This window comes from Mus caroli, chromosome 2 (genome assembly GCF_900094665.2).
Source record: "Mus caroli chromosome 2, CAROLI_EIJ_v1.1, whole genome shotgun sequence".
Lineage (NCBI taxonomy): Eukaryota > Metazoa > Chordata > Mammalia > Rodentia > Muridae > Mus > Mus caroli.
The window spans coordinates 113,296,965-113,320,824 of NC_034571.1; the positions used below are offsets into that span (position 1 = coordinate 113,296,965).

General features: G+C 46.2%; 1 protein-coding gene across 7 annotated transcripts in view; it reads left to right on the forward strand.

Annotated features, from left to right (window-relative positions):
* The first annotated feature begins 1,859 nt into the window (after positions 1–1,859).
* Capn3 (calpain 3) overlaps positions 1,860–23,860 on the forward strand; it is a 40,772-nt gene continuing 18,771 nt past the window's right edge. For 2 of the 7 annotated variants that reach the window (XM_021182450.2, XM_021182458.2), the window contains exons 1-6: positions 14,165–14,413; positions 17,624–17,693; positions 19,061–19,179; positions 21,381–21,514; positions 22,067–22,235; positions 23,242–23,385. In XM_021182450.2, coding sequence (XP_021038109.1) covers positions 14,165–14,413; positions 17,624–17,693; positions 19,061–19,179; positions 21,381–21,514; positions 22,067–22,235; positions 23,242–23,385 — 885 coding nt within the window. Of the gene's footprint in view, positions 2,470–14,091; positions 14,414–17,623; positions 17,694–19,060; positions 19,180–21,380; positions 21,515–22,066; positions 22,236–23,241; positions 23,386–23,860 lie in introns of those variants that run through there. The other 5 variants (XM_021182448.2, XM_021182442.2, XM_021182471.1 and 2 more) reach the window with 5 other exon arrangements.

A 23,860-nucleotide genomic window follows, 5' to 3' on the forward strand; every position in this document is an offset into this window, starting at 1 on the left:
TTTTGGTCATGGTCTTTGCTTTTCCTCTTTGTTTGCTTCCTGGTCATGGAGTAGATGCTTTTGCTTTGCCACAAGATTCTCCCATGATGCTCTGCCTCTTTGCAGGCTCAGAAGAATGGAGCTAATGTATAAGGGCTAAAGACTCTAAAACTGTGAGCCAAAATGCCCTTTTGTCTATATAAGTTGTTTATGTCATTCACTTTGCTATAGTGATAGCTGACTGACACTGTAAGAATGGTCATTCAACCCAACCTAACCCTAAAGGAATATTAAATTCAGTCTTCTTTCTAACCTCTTGCTGAGTGCTTAGGACACCCTAACAGCATTTTAAATGCATCACATGAGTTTACTTGTTTAATCCTTACACCAACCCAACAACAGAATGAATATCATACCCAGTTGACACGAGAGAAGACTGGCTCAGAGGAAGAAAGTTAACGAGGCTAAAGCTACACAGTCACAGCCAGCAGACATCAACCTAGACTTTGACCCTGGACAGTCAACCTTCAGAGACTGCTCAACTCTGTTCTTCTTCAGGAGTAGAGATACCTTGAGCGTTTTCTTGGACGGACAGGAAGATAAACTGGTGATTCCAATAGCTGAGACATAGGGTTCCTTCAAGTTACACTGCCAAGAATTATGAGCCCATGCTCTCTTTCATTGTGTGCATGTGTGTGTGTGTGTGTGTGTGTGAGAGAGAGAGAGAGAGAGACGTGTATATATATGTGTACATGTTTGTGTGTGTGAGTATGGGCATCCACATGATCATGTGTGCCATGCCACACAGAGGAGGACATCCTGGGGTGTTGGTCCTTGCCTTCCACCATATTTGAGACATGGTGAAACACGGTCTTTTTGTTGTTTTCTGCTGCATAGGCTGACAACCTGCCCATGCCTCTACAGCTTTTCCTGCCTGTGCCTCCCATCTCACTGCGGATGCCCTGGAATGGCAAACATTCTATTGCACCTAGTTTTAAGTGGGAGCTCAAATCCCCACACTTAACATGGCAAGTGCTTTACCACTGAACCATCTTTCCTGCCCTATGCCCCCATTTCAGCTGTCATCTCCCACCCTTTCCTGTCTTCTAAACTTGGATCTATAGGGATGGTCACTTAGGAACAGGCACAGCTGCAAGCTGGGTCAAGCCTCTACTCTGCCAGATATCAGATATAGCCATTTCATTATGACCCAGAGAGCAACTACCATGGTAAAACAAAAACAAAACAAACAAACAAGCAAACAAAAACAGAAGCCAGGCAATCAGCTCCCTCCCCCAGGCCACTTTGGTTCCCATTTAAAAGCCCTGAAGCTGAGTCTTCACTAGACATGACATCTAAGGACTTGACACTAACCTGGCTCTATTTCCAGTTCTGTCTGGATGCTGATGTGGAGTAGCTAAATGATCTTGTCAACAATCTACTAGAATACACATTATGTAGTCAACTTGATCTCAGTGTATCCAGTGGGCATGAAGAGAGGAATTTCCTTGACTGGAAATTCTGCTGAGTGGCATTTTCTACCCAATTGGACTGAAAGCCGACTCCAGAATATTCTAGAAAAGATACTGACTCTAAAATACTGTTTTCCATGTATCCAGCGGCTGCTGCTTCAGTAGCCTGCATGACTGCCTAGTCCTTTACACACTTTGCTGATTTCTGGTGTTCAGCTGTCTCAGACACTCTCACTTCTTGACAAGCCAAGTTCTTAATGTCAATGCAGAAATATCTCCAGCTAGGTCCTTCGAGACCACTCAGACTAGCCACGCACCGGTCTGTGGCTTTCATGATCACAACCTCACTTCATGTCTATTTTTAGTTTTCCTGACTTAAGCTTCTGCGAGTCACTGAAACACAACCCTCACTCTCTTCTTCTCCCTCTGGCAAGCGCGCTGCTGAAGGCCCCCAGGTAGAAACTGCGTCTAAATCCTTTATTGCCTCTTCCTCAGGAAAACCTATCGCCCTAGGGTCATAGTTCACTATTTTAGCTGGTCAGAAGCCAGTCAGTTTTCTGATAGGATTTAAACTTTGAAGAGACTGTGGCCATTTTTTTTCCTCAGATGACAGAATCACTTCAACTTCACCTTTTGTAATCGCTTCCTTTCCTTGAAGGTAGCCGAATCTCATTTTCTTTAAAAAGTCTTCCTTCCAAAGTTGCCTGCCATGCCAACTGTTATTAGTCCAACTGTGGCCCCAAGGACGGGGGCTGAGCCCAGGTCCCCAGGGCCAGTTCCTCACCCAGCTCAAGGCAAGACCACCGAGGCTGGAGGTGGACACCAAAGTGGCATCTATTCAGCCATCATTAGCCGCAATTTTCCGATCATCGGTGTGAAAGAGAAGACATTTGAGCAGCTCCGCAAGAAGTGCCTAGAGAAGAAAGTTCTTTATCTAGACCCCGAGTTCCCACCGGATGAGACCTCTCTCTTTTACAGTCAGAAGTTCCCCATCCAGTTCGTCTGGAAGAGACCTCCGGTGAGTAGCTTACTGGTTTTGTAGCTGGCTGGAGTTTGCCTCAGAGAAGTCCTCCCACTCAGCACCTCCCCAAGCACAGCTGGGCACATGGACACGGGGGAAGGATCTGGCAGGGGCCTGGGCTCTGGCTGCAAGTGCAAAAAGGAGAGGACAGGGTCAAGTCTAAGAAAGTCTAAGAGGACAAGGTCAGGGCTGCTTCTCTCTCACTTTCTCACTTTCTGCTGTTCATGAAAGTAATTAGATCCCAAATTTATCTTTAAAATGGCCATCCTTTCCCCAGCCAGAATCAGTGCCACGGTGCCCAGAACTATACTCTCTGCCTTACTATATTGAGACGTCTTCCATTTCTCAGGCTAAAATCATGAGATGCTGTTCTTTTTGTTTTGGACATTTGCCAGGGACCGTGGATTTCTGAAACACAGAAGCCAGGGAAAGAGGAGAGAGGCAAAGACTACTTTTTATAACATAACATTGAGACTAGAAGAATTTTTGCCTTTATACCTCACTGCATAAATTAGGATGCCAAAACCCAGCAATAGACTGAGCATATGACAGAACCTGAATGAAACCCTGCTTGCTAGCCTCAGGGATCCACCAGAAGGGAAATTATGTTTCCCTGGCTTCCTTCTCTCATAGTGCCTCCAATGTGACTCTTGTTTTTGAAACAAGAAACATTTTAGTCACAAAACAATCTGGGGCTAGGAGTAATGCTTAGTGGTAGAGTTCTACTTAGCATGTCAGAGGCCCCTTGTGCAATCTCTGGCACTGCTAACCGATCAATAAATAAACATAAAAAGGGGAAGAGAGAAAAAATAATCACAGAAAAGAGGGAGAAATAGTTGTTGCAGGTCCACTAGCCTCACATACTGGGCAAGTTACTAGGAGGAGTGTTGTGAACAAGAGACCACAACTTACACTGTTGCGAAGTCTAGAGTCTCGAGGAGAATGTGCACATTTAGGTCCAGTGGTCACCAGGACTCTGTCATCACAGAGTGGATGGGATCAAAGAGAGCAGGCCAGGTCAGGGGCAAGAAACCTTTCACAAAGAAGTGATGCTGGGCTCCTCACAGGATTCATTGGCCATGTTTTTCTCTATTTACTAACTAGAGCTATCTCCTGTCCCCTTCTGCTGTCCTTTGGTAAGTCCCATCCTTGGCTGTCATGAATGTCCTCAGCTTAGAAGAGCATGCTGCAGTAGGCTGGGTGTAGCTCAGCACACACCTAACATGTGTGAGGTCCCAAGCCAAGATGGACAACCCAAGCAATGCGCTTAGACACACTGTGCCCCCCACCCCCGCTCAGCCCCCACTACCTACAGCATAAGTTCAAGCTGCCTCAGTGAGCACAGCCCTTCTCAAGCAGACCCGTGCCTGACCTCTCACCTTCACTCTCTTCTCTAAACTTAATGCTGCAGTGGAACATCTGGCTGCAGTGGAACATCTGGCTGCAGTGCTCTACTAGGGTTTGGTTGATTGGCTCTGCCTTGCATTCTCTACATGTCTACTTCAGTGTCACTTCCCTCAACTTCTCTCACCTCTCCTGGTGCTGAGAGCAAGGTCTGTTTGTGGTCATTCGTAGACCCTGTACATATTCTGAACATAATAGTCTACAGATGATGGTAGCAAATGAATACCCACATCTAAGGGTCTGACCCAGGACAGCCCTGCCTTCCAAAGTAGGGAACCCCTAGAAGCTTTGTCTAATTGTACTCAAAGGGCAAAGGGACCAAAACCTACAAACACTATTTTTACTAAAATCACTGGTGGCTTTGAACCTTGAAAGCTAGATTTGCAAATCTGCAATGTTCTGTGGCAGTGACTGGTCTATGAGCTCATATGGACCAGTATGCTCCAAGAGACTGGCTGTTTGATATTCTTCCCCTCTCACCATCATCAACAACAAAGATCCTGAATTTTCAAACCATCTCGGTTAAAATGCAATTTGTCCTTCCATGGTTAAGATCAGTGGGTTGGAGAGATGATTCAGTGATTAAGAGCACTTCCTGCTCTTGGTGAGGGCTTGTGTTTGGTTCCCAGCACCTACATGTGGTAGCTCACAGCTGTGAAACTCCAATTCCCAGGGATCCAGTGCCTCTTGTGATCTCTGCAGGCACCAGCACACATGTGGCACACATTCATGCACTCAGGCACACATACATATGTACATATAAAATTAAAGGTCAGGACATACTTGTATTAACATTCTAAAATGGGTTTAGAGGTGGGCAGAGTTGGAACGGGTCATGGAACCCTTTGCTTTACATGATTATGATCCAGAAAGTACAAAGAACTTATGTATATTGAAATGGCTCCAGAACTTTCTAATATATAACCCTTCTTGGAAACATTTGTTCTCCCAAACATTTCCTTGGATATAGTAACCTCTGTCAGGCCTTAGAGTATGAAGAAACATGTCCTATGAGGAAAAGGAGGAGATGAGGGCTTCATTTTGCTGGCATATCTACTCCCTGCTGCCTGCTGTTAGTGTTTTAAGCCCACATCCAGCTAAATTTGCTTTGCCCAGCTGTCTAACCTTCACTCCCTCACCTCGATAGTTCCCTAGCTGCTGACACCTGTGCCTCCAGTCAGACAGAAGCCCCTCAGTCCTCCATTCAGGAGACCTACTGCTTATTACCATAACTGGACATTTCTTGAATTAGGCTCCAAAGGTGACGTTTAAATGAGTTTCCTAAGCTGCCACTAATCAACAACCATGTGTTACTGAGTTGAGGTGTTCATCCTAGCATTGCTTGATCTCCAAGTCCATAGCGGGTAATGGCCATCCCCTCACCCCACAAAGCACTTTGGAAGGAAGCCTGGTGGTGTAAGATCAACTGTGGCTTCAGCACTGTGGGGGGAAATATGAGGGAAGTGCTGCAGTGGGTGGGGAAAGAGTCTAATGAGACTCTTGCCCACCAGCGTGAATTCAGCCACCTTGGCTAGATTCTGCTGCTCTCTGTGTGACCTGCAGGCTTCCTGCCATCCTTATGCCCCTTCCAGGATCTTCACTATCTGGGCTGAAGTAACTCATCCCCAGCCCCAAGGCAGTTATTACAGGAATACAAACAACAGCTAAATACACTCTGGGTATCAGGAGTCTTGTTCCTGATAGAGAATTAGTCTGATTGTTTGCATGTCTTTAGCAGATGTACTTTCTCTCTGAATCCTTACCATAGCAGAAATTTTCTGTCAAGAGGAAACACGAATGGGAGAATGAGAGAGAGGGAGAAAGAGAGAGGGAGAGAGAGAGGGGAGAGAGAGAGAGAGAGAGGGAGAGAGAGAGAGAGAGAGAGAGTGTGTGTGTGTGTATGTGTAATCCCATAACTATAGGTTCATGCAGAGTCCAGAAGAAGGCAGCTGAAGATGGACTCACTGGCTGTTGTAAGCTGCCTGATAACTGAACGCACATCCTTTGCAAAAGTAATCTGTCTCTTTAACCTATGAGCCATCTCTCCAACCTGCATTATAATTATAAGTATTATAATTATAAGCATTATAATCTAAGTATTATAAGAATACTTGAGCCAGGCTCGTGGGTACCTGCCTACTACTACTGTGGGGGCTTCTTAGCTAACTGAGGAAGCTGAGACAGGAGGGCTGCTGACACTCTCAAGTTTGAGGTCAGCCTGGGCAATATAGGATCTTGTCACTTAAATACAAACAAAAAACAAGTTAACAACAACAAAATACATAGTGCTTTTCTTTTCTTTTCTTTTCTTTTCTTTTTTTTTTTTTTTTTTTTTTGATTTGGTTTGGTTTTTTCGAGACAAGGTTTCTCTGTGTAGCTCTGGCTGTCCTGGAACTCATTCTGCAGACCAGGCTGGCCTCGAACTCAGAAATTCGCCTGCCTCTGCCTCCCAAGTGCTGGAATTAAAGGCATGTGCTACCACACCCAGCCTCAGGGTGCTTTTCTTATAGGAGGCAAGCATGATTGTTTTCTAAAGGGAAAAAGGAAAGAAAAGGATCAGCTGGTTGATATATAACAAGAGTGAAAGGTAGACCGCACTGGAACTGGACTAGGAAAAGCCTGAGGCGCATGCACACACACACACACACACACACACACACACACACTGCTCCTGCCATTCTCTGTGGCCTAACAGTCACTGAAGCTGTGAAATACTTGAGACAAGTAACCTTTTGGAAAAGGGCAGACTTGTGCTGCATCTTGTCTTGAAGTGGCAGTGCTGAGCCAGCATGCCAGTGTAGAAAGCTCTGGAGTGGAGAAAAACAAAATGAGAGAAAATGCCCAGGTCTCACTGAGCTCTGGAGTGAGGGAGATAGAGGAGGAGACCCTGCAGCTCAGAGGCTGTGGGTTGAAGACCTGCATGAGTCTCCAAGGTTGGATGCCCCAGGACCTCTCTCATCTGGGAAGCATCCTGGACACTCCACAGTGCCACTCAGTACAGCATGAAAACTGCTATTAAACACTCCACGTAAGTCCAGGAGCAAAATGTTGAAGAACGACTGTCAACAGTCTGAGGTAGTCGGCTTTCCTCCTGACATGAAGAATCAGAAGGGCAAAGGAGTTCTCCTTCCACACACACATGCTGTAATTTCCACTTTGGAAAGCTTTTCGTATCTAGCTGGAAGTCATCTGGCTACAACCCAGACAACAGTAAAGGTATCCAGTGGTGTCCTCTGTCCCTCAGTTGTCACCCTACCTCTGGTTGCTTTATCAGATAGTCACAAAACTCTTGGGAAGGGGCTTATCCAGCTCAGGGCATTAGAGCCCTCAACTGCATAGCCAAGCCTCATTATCTAGATTCTATACTTGTTATTCTCCTACTTAAATTCATGGGTAACTTCCAAATCAATGCTGTGCTTCTGTGGATACTTGTGGACTTGCTCAGGACTCTGAAAGCCTCGAGTCATCAGACATACTGGTTCCCAGTTGGGATCAAACAGTAGCCAACACATCTGCATCCTTAAGGAAGGGCTTTCTCCTGATTCCAGGAGGCCTCTGGGAATTGTGGGCTCTTCTGGGGCTCCACAGCCTCTAAAGTGAAGTCTATAATCGAGGTGTCTTCCCAGCCTGGGGTTACTTAGCCAGTACTACTCAATTCTGAAATGAAGAAACACTAGGCTATATCAAAACAACAATTGCCCCCATATCATTGTGAGCAGATTTAGAGACATCCGGACTCCAGGAGAACCTAGTCTACATAAAGGGACACCCAGCCCCAGACTACAACCTGGCTTAACCACATAGCTTATTTCCCAGTGAAATTACCTTCCCAATGAAAGTGGGTTGGCAGGAGGTCTCTGCTTCCGATCTGTTATAGAATGTCTGCTGCCTTCTGTCAGACAGTTGAAGGGGAAGTTGGGTACCGCACTAGCCACAAGAAGGAAGAACTAGGCCACAGTACACAGTAGTTTGAGACAGGATTTGAACAAGCAGACCTGGTGGGAAGCCTGGTCTGCTGCTAGCAGCAAGTCAGGAAAATGATCCAAGTTTCACTTTGCTTTTCCATAAAGGAGCTAAATGTACTCTCTGCTTAGCACGATACTGTGTGATGTCCCTAAAGTCCTAGCTCAGTGGTTCTCCACCTTCCTAATACTTTGACCCAGTTCCTCATGTTGTGATGACCCCCAACCATACAATTATTCCCATTGCTACTCCATAACTGTAATTTTGCTACTGTTATGGATCATAATGTAAATATGATATTTCCGATGGTTTAGGTGATCCCAAAGGGGTCTCACCCCACAAACTGAGAACCATTGTCTTAGATGCCCACAGTAAGGCAGTAATAGCCATTAACAAGAAAGTCCAGGACACAGGTTTTGAAACAAGGGGAACCAGAACTGTGCCCACCACTAAACCATGTGACTGACTACTCCTGGGTCTCGGCTTCCTCATCTGTAAAAAGCAAATGAAAACGCCAGCTTTCACCGAGTTGCTGGAAGGATAAAACAGGATACGGCATCCAACATATACACACGTGCACACACACACATGTAGCACAGTCAGTAAGTGGTGCTGGTGGTAAGTGAAAAGCTAATACTAACTTAGATGCTTGTTCTGGCTGCAGAGAATCACAGTAGCGCCAAACCACCAACCCAGGACAGCAGAGGGTAGGGGAGGCTGCAACTGTTTTGGTGAAAGTGAAGGTTCTAGAAATAACAGTTAGGATTGCCTCAGCTCCTCCTGAGGGTCATGACAGGGACAGGGCTCCAGGGACCACAGTGAATACGTTGACATGACTTGGCAGGATAATGTAGGAAACGAGAAAGGCAGGGACAGAAATGACCAAGAAACCACGAAAAGATGCATTTGCCTTATAAAAAAAGCCACAAATGCTTTCTGCACATTTGTATCGTTCTTTTTTTTTTTTTTACTTTAAAACTTTCCTTTTTTAAGAATATTTTTATCATTTACATTTCCAATGCTATCCCAAAAGTCCCCCATACCCTCCTCCCCACTCCCCTACCCACCCACTCCCACTTTTTGGCCCTGGCGTTCCCCTGTACTGGGGCATATAAAGTTTGCAAGTNTTTGCAAGTCCAATGGGCCTCTCTTTCCAGTGATGGCCGACTAGGCCATCTTTTGATACATATGCAGCTAGAGTCAAGAGCTGTATCGTTCTTTTTTAAATTACTATTTTATCCCTCCTCCTCCTCCTCCTCCTCCTCCTTTTTCTCCTCCTTCTCCTCCTTCTCCCGACTTTGAGATAGGCTGGCCTGGAACACACAGGTTTGCCTGCTTCTGCTTTCTGAGTGCTGGGGTTAAAGGTGTGAACTACCAGGTCTTCTTTTACTTATTATTATTTAGTGTGCATCTGTATATGAATCACATGTGAGCTCCTCAATCCGTGTGTGTCAGAGGACCACTCTGTGGAGTTGGTTCTCTCCATCCACGCCTACATGGGTCCCAGGGTTTGAACTCAGGTCAGGATATAGCAAATGCCTGTACCCACTGAGCTGTCTCACCGGCCCCACTCATGTCGTTCTAAACACTGCTGATCTCTTTTGCTCTTATAACATGTCTTACTTCTGATTTTTAAATTTATTTCTTGATTTATGTATTAACTTATTTAGTTATGTGTGGGTGTGCACATGCATGTGCCCTTGCAATGCATCCAGACATCAATGTCAGAGGATAACTACCAGGAGTCAGTTCTCTTCCTCTACCACGTGGGTCCCAGGAACCAAACTCAAATCATCAGACTTGGCAGCAGGTGCCTCCCCCTGCTGAGCCATCTGTCTGGCCCATTTATTTTTCTCATTTGTTTTCTTAAGTATGTTATTTTAGTTGGGATTTCTACTGCTGTGAAGAGACACCACAACCACACCAACTCTTATAAAGGAAAACATTTCATTAGGGCTGGCTTACCGTTTTAGAGGCTTAGTCCATCGTTGTCGTGGTGGGAACATGGTGACACGGTGCTGGAGAAGCTGAGTCCTACATTTGGATCTGTGGGCAGCAGAAGGAGACTCTGCCTGGCCGACCAGACTTGAGTTTAAAGACCTCAGATCCCCGCCTCCACAGTAATGCACTTCCTCGAGACCACACCTCCTAACAGCACCTTTGCACCACAGATACCAATCAGCCTGCATTCATGCTCATTAAGGCAAGCTTGTCATGTCCTTTCCTGATACACCAGCTTCACTAACTGGTTACGGGACCTTCTTCCATTCTCTGAGATTGTATAAGATCTCACTATTAATTATTATTAATTCTTCAGTCAGGGAAGCATTCCATGAACTCCTCCCTGTGAGCTCCCAAGCCAGATAAGAAGAGGTAGAGCATTGCAGTACCCAGACAGCTCTCAGAAAGCACAGCGGGAGTGGAACCGATCCCTACTCAAATCAGGCTTGGGCCTACTCTGTTCCATAGAGACAAAGACCACGTCAGGATACAGCTACTTAGGCCGCTGTTCCCCTCATCAGAAAACTAGAGCCTCAGAAGTCACGTGATCAGCGGTTACTAATCTGGCTGAAGCACTTTTTCCTTTGTCCTTTTTCCTTCCCTCCCACCATGATTCAAGCCATATAAGCCAGCCCCAAAGAAGCTGTCCTCTGAAACAGTACTCACAGCCTTCCGCATGTTCCCCAGCTTCCCCCCACACACACACCACCAACCCTGAGACTGCTGTGGGCAATGGCCAATTAGGGCCAGGGGATCCACTTCTCCTTAATCCATGCAGACATTTTTGGCTGGTTTGATCATCTGCAGGTCTTGGGTTTGCAATCATATTCACTGTTTGCATTTGTAAGCATACTGTCATATCTGCCAAATACTGTTTGACTAAGGACACCCACTGCGGCTGGCTGTTAGAGTCTTTTTTACTTCCTCTTCTGTAAGGTCTCTGAGCCTTAAGACAAGGGGCTATGATACAGATGTTCCCTTTAGAGTTAAGCACTCCATGGTCTTACTCTCTGAACACTGACTAGTTGTGGGTCTCTGTATTGGCTGTTGTCTACTGCACAAAGAGGCTTCTCTGATAAGGTTGAGAGATAAACTCATCTATGGGTATAAAGACAAGGACATAGAGGACAATTTAATACTACATTTAGCAAAATAATAGCATTAGGGTCTCCACTAGGTACTATGGCCTAATCAGTCGTGGGATTTTGGCTCAGTTAACAATACCAGACATGAGTTCCATCATGTGGACTGGATTTTAAATCAAATCAGAAAGTGGTTGGTGCCGGGCGTGGTGGCGCACGCCTTTAATCCCAGCACTCGGGAGGCAGAGGCCAGCCTGGTCTACAAAGTGAGTGCCAGGACAGCCAGGGCTACACAGAGAAACCCTGTCTCGAAAAACAAAAAAACACAAAAACAAAAAAATAACAACAACAAAAAAAGAAAGTGGTTGGTTACTCCCATAACATTTATGCCACTATCGCATGAGTGGGAACATTTTACCAAGATAGTCATTGTAGTTCATAGAGTTCATGGCTAGATAAAAGTGCTTAATACCTTTCTCCCCGAGTAGAATAAGTAGAATTTGGCACTATAAAAATCTATCCAGTAGAAATGAAGCTTTCTGGTTACTACCAGCTTGAGTCTTTACATTCTGTGACTGGTGTGTGGTGGGTTCAGGGACTAGGTCTTACTATCAAGCTCTAGCAAGCGTGAGAGCAAGAGCCCTAGCCTGTAATGTTTAGAGGAATCCATGGTCCACAATAACCAACAATATGAAAAGAGATAACCCATACCTGGCATTGGTCCTTTTATTTGATAGCCTACAGTACCTGGGGAGGCATGGCCCTCTATTATAGGGTTAATTTAATTTAAACTCTCTTTTATATGTATATATTTTAGGAAGTTTTATACAATAGTAGGTTTCCATGAGGCATTTCCAATGGTCTTTAGTGTTAGTCATCCCTCCTCATATGCCCCCCTATCCTACCCTCTCATACCCCAGCCCATTTAAGAAAACACACTTTTTAGTTAAGAATCATTTTCGGCTACTACAGAATCCTGGTTATAGAAATGATTCAAACTTTAGTGGAACTAAGTGTCTCCTGATTAATGTCTAAAATGATTTAGAGTGCAGCGACTGGATCTGGGGAAACAGCTCAGTAGGAAAAGTGGTATAAATCATGCGAGCCCAAGTTTTGCCCCCAGGACCCATGGTTTTTAAAAAGCCAGGTGTGACAGAATGTATTCCTGTGATCCCTACACTAGAGACAGAGAGACAGATGCATTCATGAGGTTCACTGGCCAACCATCCTAGGCTAATCAGTGGACTCCAGGTTCAGTGAGAGACCCTGTTACCAGTGGTCAGCATCTGAGCTGGGTGTTTCCAGGGTCTTGACCTCCTACCCAAAGAATTGAAAATAAGGGTACACATAGATTCACAAAAGAAGCAAGATAATTAAATTGTAAGGGAAGCGGTAAAGCAGATTGTAGGGAGGTATAATGTCAAGATGGACGGCGGGGCCGTGTGAGTGCTCATGGACCTAACTCATGTGTGGAACTTTCTTTTATGATATGGGAGAGAAGGAGGAGTTGATTACCAAGGGTATAGTTTGGGCAATTTATTTTGATTGATAGATTAGGCCATACATTCATTTTCCCTACTGTGCCTGTTCCTTCCCACAATGCGTCTGATTTTGGTCACACACTTATATACAAACACACACATACACATACACACTCTCACATACACACTCAAATAATACATTCACATTCAGAGAGAGAGAGAGAGAGAGAGAGAGAAAGAGAGAGAGAGAGAGAATAAATAATATACACAGAGAGGATAATAAATAAATAAATAAATAAATAAATAAATAAATAAATGCAGAAGCCAGCCCATACCTCAACTTGGGGATATTTGAATCCTGAGATTAGGCCACAAAAACTTGGATTTTTATTTGTTTGTTTGTTTGTTAAATTTTGGTTTGCTTTTGCTTATTTGTTTTGGTTTTGTTACAGTCTTCCTCTATAATTAATGGTGGCTTAGGACTCTCCACAATGGCCAGGCTGGCCTATAACTCAAAGAAATCCTCCTGCCTCAACTTCTCAAGTGCTGGAATTGTAGGTCTGTACCATCACACCCACTGGAAAGCTGCATTTCACACTGCTGTAGCATTTAAAGTGGATGCCGGAAGTTCTGACTACGCTTTAAGTTTCACGGAGTAGAGGCAGGCAGAGGTCAGTGAACTGGTGGGGACTGGACAGCCTAGCATGCAGCCTGCCAGTCTCACCCTCCCGGTGTCTTCAGTTCTCTCTGTAAACGTAATGACAGTGTGGGGAAGCCACACACTCTTAGCAATAGTACCCCAGCACACACAGGCTGGGATGCAACTCAGTAGGGAAAGAGCTGGCTTAGTATGCGTGAGGTCCTGGGTTTGATCCCAAGCACCACCCAGCCAGATGCAATAGTCCATGCCTGTGCTCTCAGCACTAGGGAGGTGGAGACAGGAGGATGAAAAGTTCAAGGTCATCTTGAGCTACTTAGTAAGTTTGAGGCCAGCCCAGGCTACCTGAGACCCCTGTCTCACAATCAAAGTGAAACATAAAACACAAACAACAGAAAGCGCTCCAACCCACATTTACCTGCTGCTCCCAACTCACACATTTCCTACCCAGGGATGCTAATCGTAACGCAATAGATGTTTGCATTCGCTCTGGAGTCAACTGTAATAGGGATGCTTGCCCTCTGCATCCTCATAGATCTGAGCCCCTAAGGTCTGCAGGGGGTGGGGCAGGAACATCGGGAGAAGGAGGCTTCATTACCCCCAGACAAAGGCTTGCAGCAGATTCCTCCTATGCATTCAGCAGCCTGTATAGGATTAGTGTATACAGCATGTTTAGAAGGCCCCATGCTATATCCCATTGACGGCCAGTGTCAAAGGCATGAATGCCTTTTGCTGAAGCAAGGGGAGCTCTCTGAAACTATATTTTCTCTTTTTAAAGCAAGAATCCCAGCAAGGCTGTTGGAGGTGCCCTAAAGGTCCACAAGGCATTGTTATCTGTCCCCCGAGCCATCTCTGGCTGGCTCGCCCCCCTCCCTCTCTCCCTTCTGACTTGCCTGTGTTGCCCCTAGACCATGGGCTCAGGGGCCTCTGGTCAAAGCTGCTGACTCTGACCACAGCCTTTCTCTGGACCGTGTTCATTTGCATCAAGCTGCTGAGGGTGGAGGAGCTATATAGGCTCCGGGCCATTCACCAGAGGATTAGGCCTGGGCTGAGGGTGCAGCTGGAGAGGCCGCAGGGAAGGCCGGGTTCCGCTGTTGGTCATCATGCCCTACCTGCTGCCGGGATTCTTCTGTGACAGGGTGATCCGAGAAAGGGACAGGAGAAATGGAGAGGGCACTGTCTCACATCCTCTCAAGTTTGAGGGGCAGGATTTTGTCGTTCTCAAACAACGTTGTCTGGCTCAGAAGTGCCTCTTTGAAGACCGTGTCTTCCCAGCAGGTGTGCAGGCCCTTGGCTCGCACGAGCTGAGCCAGAAAGCCAAGATGAAGGCCATCACTTGGAAGAGGCCAAAGGTAGGGATAAAGGGGGCATGGAATCTGTAGACAGATGTTGGGGAACCGGGAGTAAAGTGGTCAGTGGTCAGAGCCTGGGGCTGTGGATTCACCCCAACTCTGAGCAACTAGCTTATTAATGTCCCCCTTACCCATAAGCCACAGCCCCAAATACCTAACTTCTTACGCTAGAAGCTAAGGATGTTGTTTTCTATTCCTGAACTGCGTGGTGAGGGTTGGGATAACCTTTAGATCCCTGAGATTATATTTAAGAGTGCCAATGCATTGATTTAAATTCCCGTAAGACTCGTTGGTAGAATCAGCTCGGTTCTTCCCGTGACCAGGAGTTTGGGGAGGGAAGAGTGGAGTGGTGAAGAGAACAGAGGCTTGAAGTTTCAGGTCCACAGAAGGGATGAACAGTGAATCAACAGGAGGCTGGAGGCGAGCCTTAGCCTTCTGGACAAAGCTGGTTCATTAGCATGGTGTCAAGTCTGCTTAAACAGAAAAGCCCCCACTGACCAGCTGGACCGTTGATCCAGGCTGCCCTATCAAGGGGCATCCTAGGAGCCCCAGCATGGCAGCAGGAGGACGTCAAAGCCCTTCTTCCTGCAAGGCAATGCCTATAGCTGCAAGGGAGCCTGCTATATTTAGAGCTGGCAAGGAATGTGTGTGTGTGTGTGTGTGTGTGAGTGAAAACCCAGAACATCTGCAAGGCACATTCTTTAGTGTATATGCAATTTTTAATTAGTTAAATTTCTTTTTTAAATTTTAATTAAATTTTAAATTAATTTTACAATTACAGGATGACATAAAAACTGTAAAGATAGTGCTGGGCTCCCATGTGTAGTCCCTCTTACCTGTGCTTTTCACTCTCTGCAGTGTTTGCTGACCTGTAGTCAACTGGGGTGCTAAAATACTAAATGGGAAATTCTTGAAATATTTCAGAAGTTTAAAATAACCTCCACTATTGTACATTGTTTTAATTATTCTATTTTATTGTAGTATTAGTCATCTCTTATTGATTTATGAGTTAAACTATTGGTGTGTGTATAGGAAGGAGTCTAATGATCTATATGGGCATTGGTCATAACCACAGCTTCAGATTTCTGGGGGTCTTGGGATATACCCCACAAGTAAGGAGACTGCTACCTTCAGTCCTGTACCTTGGCTATCAGTAAGATCGATATGTTATTGAAAACAAAGTCCACACTTTATTTCCTTAGGGTTCTTCCTCTGTCTTTTTATGTTCCAAGACTCCTCCCTTGTATTCACTTATGTGTCTTGTGTCCTTGGCCTCCCCTCTCAAGTTTTCCTGGTTTCCAATGAGCTGTGCATTTTCACAGAGCACTAGTCAGGTATTTTGTAAAACACCTCTCATGGCATCTCTCTCGAATTTTCTTCTGAGTAGGCTGAACTTATGGATTTGTTTGGTTTTTTATATATATAATTTTTAATTTTTATTTTAAGTAGCTGAGTATTTAAGTACGTGTATACCATATGCAGTACTCATGGCGGCCACTAGATGGCACTGGAGCCCTTATAACTGGAGCTACAGACCATTGGAAGGCAGGCGCTCAACAAAGGCTGAGCCATCTCTCCAGCCCTGGGCTTATTATGTGCTTTGAGGAGGCTGACCGCAGAGGTCAGGCACAGACTGTAAACATGCCTCCTCACTGCTCACATTGACTACTTTGATATGTTCCACTGCCTTGGGTGCAGAAAGTCTTATAATTCTGCATGAGAGGTCTGTGTACTTTGTGTGTGTCTCTGTGTAGCCCTTTATACCAATCCTGACTCATGCCTATTCATTGCCAGGAGAGCTATGGTATGATATGGATGTGCCTTTCTATGTAGTAGGATGGAGACAACCCTGAGTGTGGGGGCAGAGCTCAGCTCACTTGGGGAGAATTGTGTAGTTGTGAGAAAGGAGAGACACAGTGAGACAGAAAGACAGAGAACATGTCTAATTAGGGTTTCTATTGCTGTGATGAAACACCATGACCAAGACACTTGGGCAGCAAAGTGTTTATTTCAGGTCACACTTCCAGGTAACGGACGGCCCATCACTGAGGGAATTCAGGGCAGAAACTCAAACAGAGCAGGAACCTGGAGGCAGGAGATGATGCAGAGGCCATGGAGAGGTGCTGCTTACTGGCTTGCTCTTCATGGCTTGCTCAGCCAGCTTTCTTACAGAACCCAGTATCATCAGCCCAGTGATGGCCCCACCCAGGATGGTCTGGGCCCTCCCTCCATCAATCAATAATTTAGAAAATGCCCTACAACCACATCTTATGGAGGCATTTTTCTCAGTTGAGGCTCCCTCCTTTCAGATAACTTTACTGTGTCAAGCTGACATAAAACTAGCTAGCACGGAACACGTCACAGGAATAACAAGGTTTCTTGAAGCTGTGAAGAACAACATTAAAAATCAAAACACTGAACCTTTAATGAGTTTAAAAGTTAAAAAAAAAAAATGCCGGGTGTGGTGGCACATGCCTCCTTTAATCCCAGCACTCGGGCAGGGCAGGCGGATTTCTGAGTTCAAGGCCAGCCTGGTCTACAAAGTGAGTTCCAGGACAGTCAGGGCTACACAGAGAAACCCTGTCTCGAAAAACAAACAAACAAACAAACAAAACAAAACAAAAACAAAAAAAATTAAAACGAAGCAGACACTGAATGAAATCAAGAGTGCCGTCTGTTGGCTGCTGATGGGCGTGACTTAGTCCATGGGTTTGGAAACTGCAGCTGCTACTATTGCTGTTGTGGGTGTGTTTGCCCCTTCCAACAAACTGGGGAGTGGGGCTCACTTGGGATTTACTGTCTGCTTCCCCAACTGCCAAGGCCTGTGTCCAGAATTCTAAAAAGGGAAAATTGTTCTCTTCCTCCTCCTCCTCCTCTTCCATCTTTTGCCCCGGTTTAGAGAAAACAAAGCCATAAGTTCTGCAGTCTCTTGCCCGTCCCCCCTCTCAAGGTACATGCTACCCAGTACATGGTATGGAAAGAAGAGGGGACAGCTCCTGCCTCAGCTCCTCCAGTGCTGGGATTACAGCTGTGCACCAATACACCAACTTCTGAGCTTCAGCTTTCTGGTTTTAAAAGAAGAGCGCTGGCTCTCCACTTGGACGGCTGTGGAGGCCGGGGAGGGGGACAGTGAGTGTAAATCATTGATGGCAGTAGGCCATCAGCTCAGCCAGGACTCCTACAATGGTTGTTTCTGTTTTGTTTTCACAGGAAATTTGTGAGAATCCCCGGTTTATCATTGGTGGAGCCAACAGGACTGACATCTGCCAAGGAGATCTAGGTAGGAAAACTCCCTCCACCATGTCCTGCCAGGTGACCCAGGGTTAGTTAACCTGAGAGATCTCTATTCAGAATGGGAAGGGATAAATTCTGGTTTCTCTTTTAGTGCATCTCCTAATATTTTAAAATAATATTTATTTATTTATTTATTTATTTATTTAATGAGTGTGTCTGTCTGTCTGTCTGTCTGTGTGCATCTGTGTGCACATGCCATGGCCTATACCTGTGAAGGTCAAAGGACACCTTGAGGGGGTCAGGTTTTTCCTTCTTCCGTGTGGCATCTGGAGGTGCCTCAGGAGTCTCAGGTCCTCAGATCAGGCATCTCCACACTAAAGGAAGTCTTTTGGCAGAGGTGGCATCTGCCATGTAGAGGAGAGGACAAGGTTCTGTCACCTTGTCGTCTGGACTGTTCTGAGTCCCTTCCTCTCCTCCATCTTTTGTTCTGGAAGCCTCCTCCCTAGGTAGACTGTAGGCAAGCTCTGTGAAGAGAAACTGGAGAGAACATTAAAGGACTTGACCCAAAAAAAGCAGGAACAACTGAAAAATACCTATCACTTTGTTCCAGAAAGGGAGGCTGAGAACACCTCAGGTACAGTGGCTTCTGGCACCTGAGGAACACTGCCTGGAGGGTGTGGGCAAACTAATCCCTGAGCCCTCAAACCAATACACTGCTTCTGAGCTGAGTAAGGGCCGGGAGATGGGGGTCTGGGTGGTTGTGAGTCCCTCTTCCCACCAGCAGTGTGGCAGCTAGCCTGTGCCCCCAGTAGAGCTATGGAATTGTCTGGGTACCAGGCATGTCCCTTTGGCAGCCTTAGTGACCTGTGTAGAATGGTTCTGTGGTAGCTAGCTGCCCAACAGCCCTGCTTTCTGACACACGTCTGCTTAGCTGATGGTTCTCTAATACCGTTTTCCTTGATGCCAGAAGGGGAAATGGGCTCACCCTACAAAGACAGAGGACAGCCATAATTACCACTGTTGTCTCTACTGAGACCATAGAAGGAAGTGATTTATTTATTTATGATGTAAAAAGCAAGAGGAATTTATTGTTCCAACATGTCATGGTTGCCCTGCACATGGAGAGAGAGAATGACCAGGAAGTGTTTTATTAAAGGAGGAATCCATTGCCTAACTTAGGAAAGCCTGTCCTGAGAGAATGAGTTACCCTGTCCTCGTGCTGCTCGTGCCATTGAGGAGTTCCTATCCCTGACAGTCTCCTTGCCTGGGCTCACACCTAGTTGAGGGCAGGCAGGAAGCAGGGCAGTGGGCATCCCGAGTCATTAGCTATGGGGAGCTTCTGGCTGGGGCTGGCAGGGCTCTTCCCAGAGGGGAAGTCCCCATCTGACTACCTGGGTCTGTATTTGCTTGCAGGGGACTGCTGGTTTCTTGCAGCCATCGCCTGCCTGACCCTGAATGAGCGGCTGCTTTTCCGAGTTATACCCCATGATCAAAGTTTCACTGAAAACTACGCAGGGATCTTCCACTTCCAGGTGAGGAAATGGGGGTGTGGTTGAGACAGCAGCCATACTCAGTTAAAGATAACCTCAGAGAAGGCACCAAAATGTTCCATGCTGTAGTAAGGAGGTGACCTTCTCTTGTCTGTAGTCTGTCTGTTGTCTGTGTGTGTGTGTGACCCATCTGTCCTTGTTGCCTGTGTATCTAATGAATGTATGTGTTTGCTGTCATGTCTGTGTCTGTTCTCATCTGTGCCTGTGTCATATGTCTGTTGCCTAGTTGTATGTGTGTGAGTGTGTGTGTGTCTGTCTGTCTGTCTGAATTTGTGCCTAACAGAGGGCTTTGGTTTGTATTCATTGAACAGCACAGAAACTCTTTGCAGAAATCTTGAACAGATTTTTACAAGAAATCACTTTATTGACCTCAGGTCACCCAGAGAATCACTCAAAAGCACAAACCCACAGACATATTATCAACTTACATCCACGTGTGGCTTCCAACATGGGGTAGTTGTTGCGTACCGTTGCTTCCAACCTCTTGGCTGTTTTCAGGAAATTATTACCACAGCGTGTATAATCTTAGGTCATGGTCATGGTAGAGTACATAACTTGAGATTAAAGCTGTGCGTTTAGCTTAGCTTGTAAAGGCTGATTACATGGGAAATCGAAAGCATAGTGAGGTTGGCTGCACTGTTCTCTGAAAGGCCCATTAAACTTCCACAGGCTGAGTGCAGAGAGGCCAGCAGGCTAAGTACATAGTCCTAAATGATCTCAAGGCATATTATTAACTTGGCTGCAAGGTCCCGGAAACGTTCAGTCTCTTCTGAGTCAAGAGATATTTTCAGACAAGTATAGCACCACCCAGTCAGAGTCTGCCCACCCTGGGTCTCCTGGCCTTGACTTCCCAGCTGGCTCAGGAAAGGTTCCGCGCACCTACCTGTGGGCAATGACCCACTTACAGCTACAAGCTTGCAAAGAAGCAGGTGCCCTCCAACTTACATACTTTCCACTGTGCCCCAGAAAGGGGGAGAGAAAGTCATCCAGCCTGCTGGCTTGAGTACCTATTTTTGTCCTCCAGCTGGCTGGCTGCTATGTTATTGCCTGAAGCCCCCTCAAATAGGTTCTTAAGATGCTCAGCCTGAAAGTGTTGGGTTTTTTTTTTTTTTTTTCTGTGATCCCTGGCTCATGACCCTGTACCCTTGAAATAGGAGTCTATTTACCTTCCTACTGCTATCACTTCCCTTTCTAGGTCTTGCCAGAAAATTCTGGTCTTCTGGGCATTTAGTGGCTGGTTTGACCCAGCCCTGAAAGTGTTGGTTCTAGAATTAATTTATCCATTAGAATTTTTCTGGGCACTGATCATCTTGATGCAGAGACAAATTCTGGGCTGGACCAGAACAGATCTGAGACATGCATGTGGGGCTCTGGAACTTTCTGTGGTTCTGAGCAGCGTGCCTCTGGCCCTGAAACTTCCTAGTGTCAAGAATGACTCAAACTGATCAGCTGACATCCCACTCCTATGGTACCTCAGCATATCCAGTGCACTCCCCTTTTCCATTTTAGTCATCATCAATCAATAAATAAATCAGTTGGGCGTGGTGGCACAGACCTATAATACCAGCACTCAGGAGGCAGAGACAGGAAGATCATGATAAGTTCAAGGCTAGCATGGGTACCTAGTAAAAACAAGTTGTTTATCTGTGCCCCCGACTTTTCATCCTTGACGCTATGCCATGGGAAGGGAGGGAGGAAGGGATACTGCCTGCTGACCTGTGTGTCTCAAACACAATAGAAAGGAAAGGAGGAGGGGAGGGGAGGAAAGAAGAAAATGGGATAAAGAGAAATACTTTAGTTAGCCCTACAGCTTTTCTTAATCATGAGTTCTCAATCCTGGGTGTGCACTGGAATCATTTGGGATACACGAATGTACTTAAACCAGGTCTGTCCCAGACCTGTGGGCAAGGGAGAAAAGTCTCAAGCCCTAAGATATTCAGAGGACCTACTATGTCCAGAACTGGGCTGGGCTTTTGGCAGATACTAAGGGATATGCAGTTTCCTGTTTTGCAGAAGTTCATGGCCTAGTTAGAGATAGATTTACACACTCAAAAGCCAGACTAGAATGAACAAGTTCAGGATGCAAAGCCCAGGAAATGGTAGGGTTTTGGCTCAGAGTCCTATAGGATGTGGGATCGGGTAAGGTAGTGCACAGGGGTGACTGGGCTTCTTTCTTCTTGCAGTTCTGGCGCTATGGAGACTGGGTAGATGTGGTCATTGACGACTGTCTGCCAACATACAACAATCAGCTGGTTTTCACCAAATCCAACCACCGCAATGAGTTCTGGAGTGCTCTCCTGGAGAAGGCTTATGCCAAGTAAGGCAACATTTAGGATGGGAAACAGGACTACAGGGGTGGGGGATATGGATTTCAAGATTCAGCCAAAGTCTCCTTCACATTGGGCTAGGCATGTGAATGCATGCTCATGTGGATTGTGGGAGTCCAGTAAAGAGCCTGAGTCAGCTTGAGATCAGGTCTGGGCAGTAGGAACCCTATCTGAAAAACATAAAAGCAAAAAGATATAAAGATGTGTGCAGTAAGTCTTCAGCTTCCTACAGCCAGCATTTTGATCCTGCCTTCCTCATGGTGTTTCAAGTCTTCTTCATCAGCTCGTTGCTTCTCTGGAGTTCAGCTCCTAGGATCTTACTTGCTTAAAACCATATACTTGTAGCACATTCATAAGGCCAGGTTGTCTCTTACCTTAGGCCTCCACCTCCGCCACTAGATTTAGCAGATAGTGGAAGAGGGCTGTGGGAAATGGGGACCGTCATGACAATGCTTCTGGCCCTCTCTGGCCTCGAGTTAACTCAGCTTGTCATACTTCCTGGAACTCCTAGACTCCAGACTGCCTTTTGTCTTCTCTCCAAGGCTCCATGGCTCCTACGAAGCTCTGAAAGGTGGGAACACCACAGAAGCCATGGAGGACTTCACAGGAGGGGTGACAGAGTTTTTTGAGATCAAGGATGCTCCGAGTGACATGTACAAGATTATGAGGAAAGCTATCGAGAGAGGTTCCCTCATGGGCTGCTCCATTGACGTAAGTGTGATTCCAGGGCGGCCCTTCACTCAGCTACCAACAACACACAGCTTCCTCCTGAGATGGGGTGGATGCTGTAAAGGCAAGAGCCACATCGGTGAGATGGCTCACTGGTAAAGACACTTGTTACTAAACCTGAGGACCTAAGTTTGATCTTTGCAATCCACATGGTAGAAAGACAATGGACTCCCGAAACCTGTTGTCTGACTTCTGCATGCACTTCTTCCCCACACTAAATAAACAATTTTTTTTTAAAAAGAAACTAGCAGTAATTCCAGCAATTTAAAAGTTGAATCCAACCTGATTTGCATAGTGAGGTCCTGCTTTTAAAAACAAAGAACATGGATGATGGTTAACTTTAAAATTGACAGTTTTTCAGTGGGAATGTGTCCCTGAGGGTGGGGTGCTTCCCAAGAAAAAGAATGAGCCATGACACTCCAAACCCTAGAATTCTGGTAGCAATAGACCAGAGGCCCCGCTGATAGGCCTCTCTTGTCCGGACTGCTCAGCGCAAGCATGCCCCACAAGCCAACCACATCGCTGGCTGTGGATCTTTGCCCTTAGAAAGCTCCATAGTTGCTGAGTTTTGACATCACCTCAGTCCTTGGGCTCTGTGCTGCAGTCTGGATGATCTCTCTGACCCTCTCTCAGGGTCCCAAGATGATATGAACTGAGACAGGAACAAGGAGAGGACCCACCATGGCCTGGTTTCCTCAAGAGCTGCTTTGGGAATAGTGGTCTGGGGCGGGGCAAGCCGCCTCCTGCCTCTTTCTCTCCCAGCACTTTCTCTCCCTGTGGGTAGGAAGGCTTGGTTGTTACCGCATGGGAGAACTCTCCTGTCCTGTTATTGTCTTGTATCTGTTCTGCATTTACGCTCTGTTGATGTCTTTCTCCTCTTTTGCTTTGCGTGTCGCTCCCCCTTTCCGTCCCCTTCCCTTCCCGCCCTCCCTTGTTTGCTCTCTTTCTCTTTCCTGGGTTCTCTACTTTCCTTCCCATCGGGCCTCAGGATGGCACGAACATGACTTACGGAACCTCTCCTTCTGGTCTGAACATGGGGGAGTTGATTGCACGGATGGTGAGAAATATGGATAACTCGCTGCTCAGAGACTCAGACCTGGACCCCAGGGGCTCAGATGACAGACCGTCACGGGTGTGTACATCTCCAAATGTTGAGACTGACTAGTGCCCCAGATCTGCATGGCCCATCCTTCTGAAGTCAGGGCCAACAGAATAGACTCCCTTCCTTTTGGTAACTCTCCTCTAAGGAACACAGGGCTTCAGTGCTATATAGTGTTTGCGTCCTCCTGCTTGGACGGCACATGTGCTTCCTGAAGGACTGAGCCAGACAGAAAAGCACAGAGGAAAAGTTAGCCTATATTTTCTCATCTAAAGATAACTGCCCAGGGTTTGGTATATAGTCCTTCTGGGCACAAGCTTAAACTATATATATTTTAAAATTGTATCTTGCCGGGGGGCCTAGCAAACACAGAAGTGGATGCTCACAGTCAGCTATTGGATGGGTCACACGGCCCCCAATGGAGGAGCTAGAGAAAGTACCCAAGGAGCTAAAGGGATCTGCAACCCTATAGGTGGAACAACAATATGAACTAACCAGTACCCCGGAG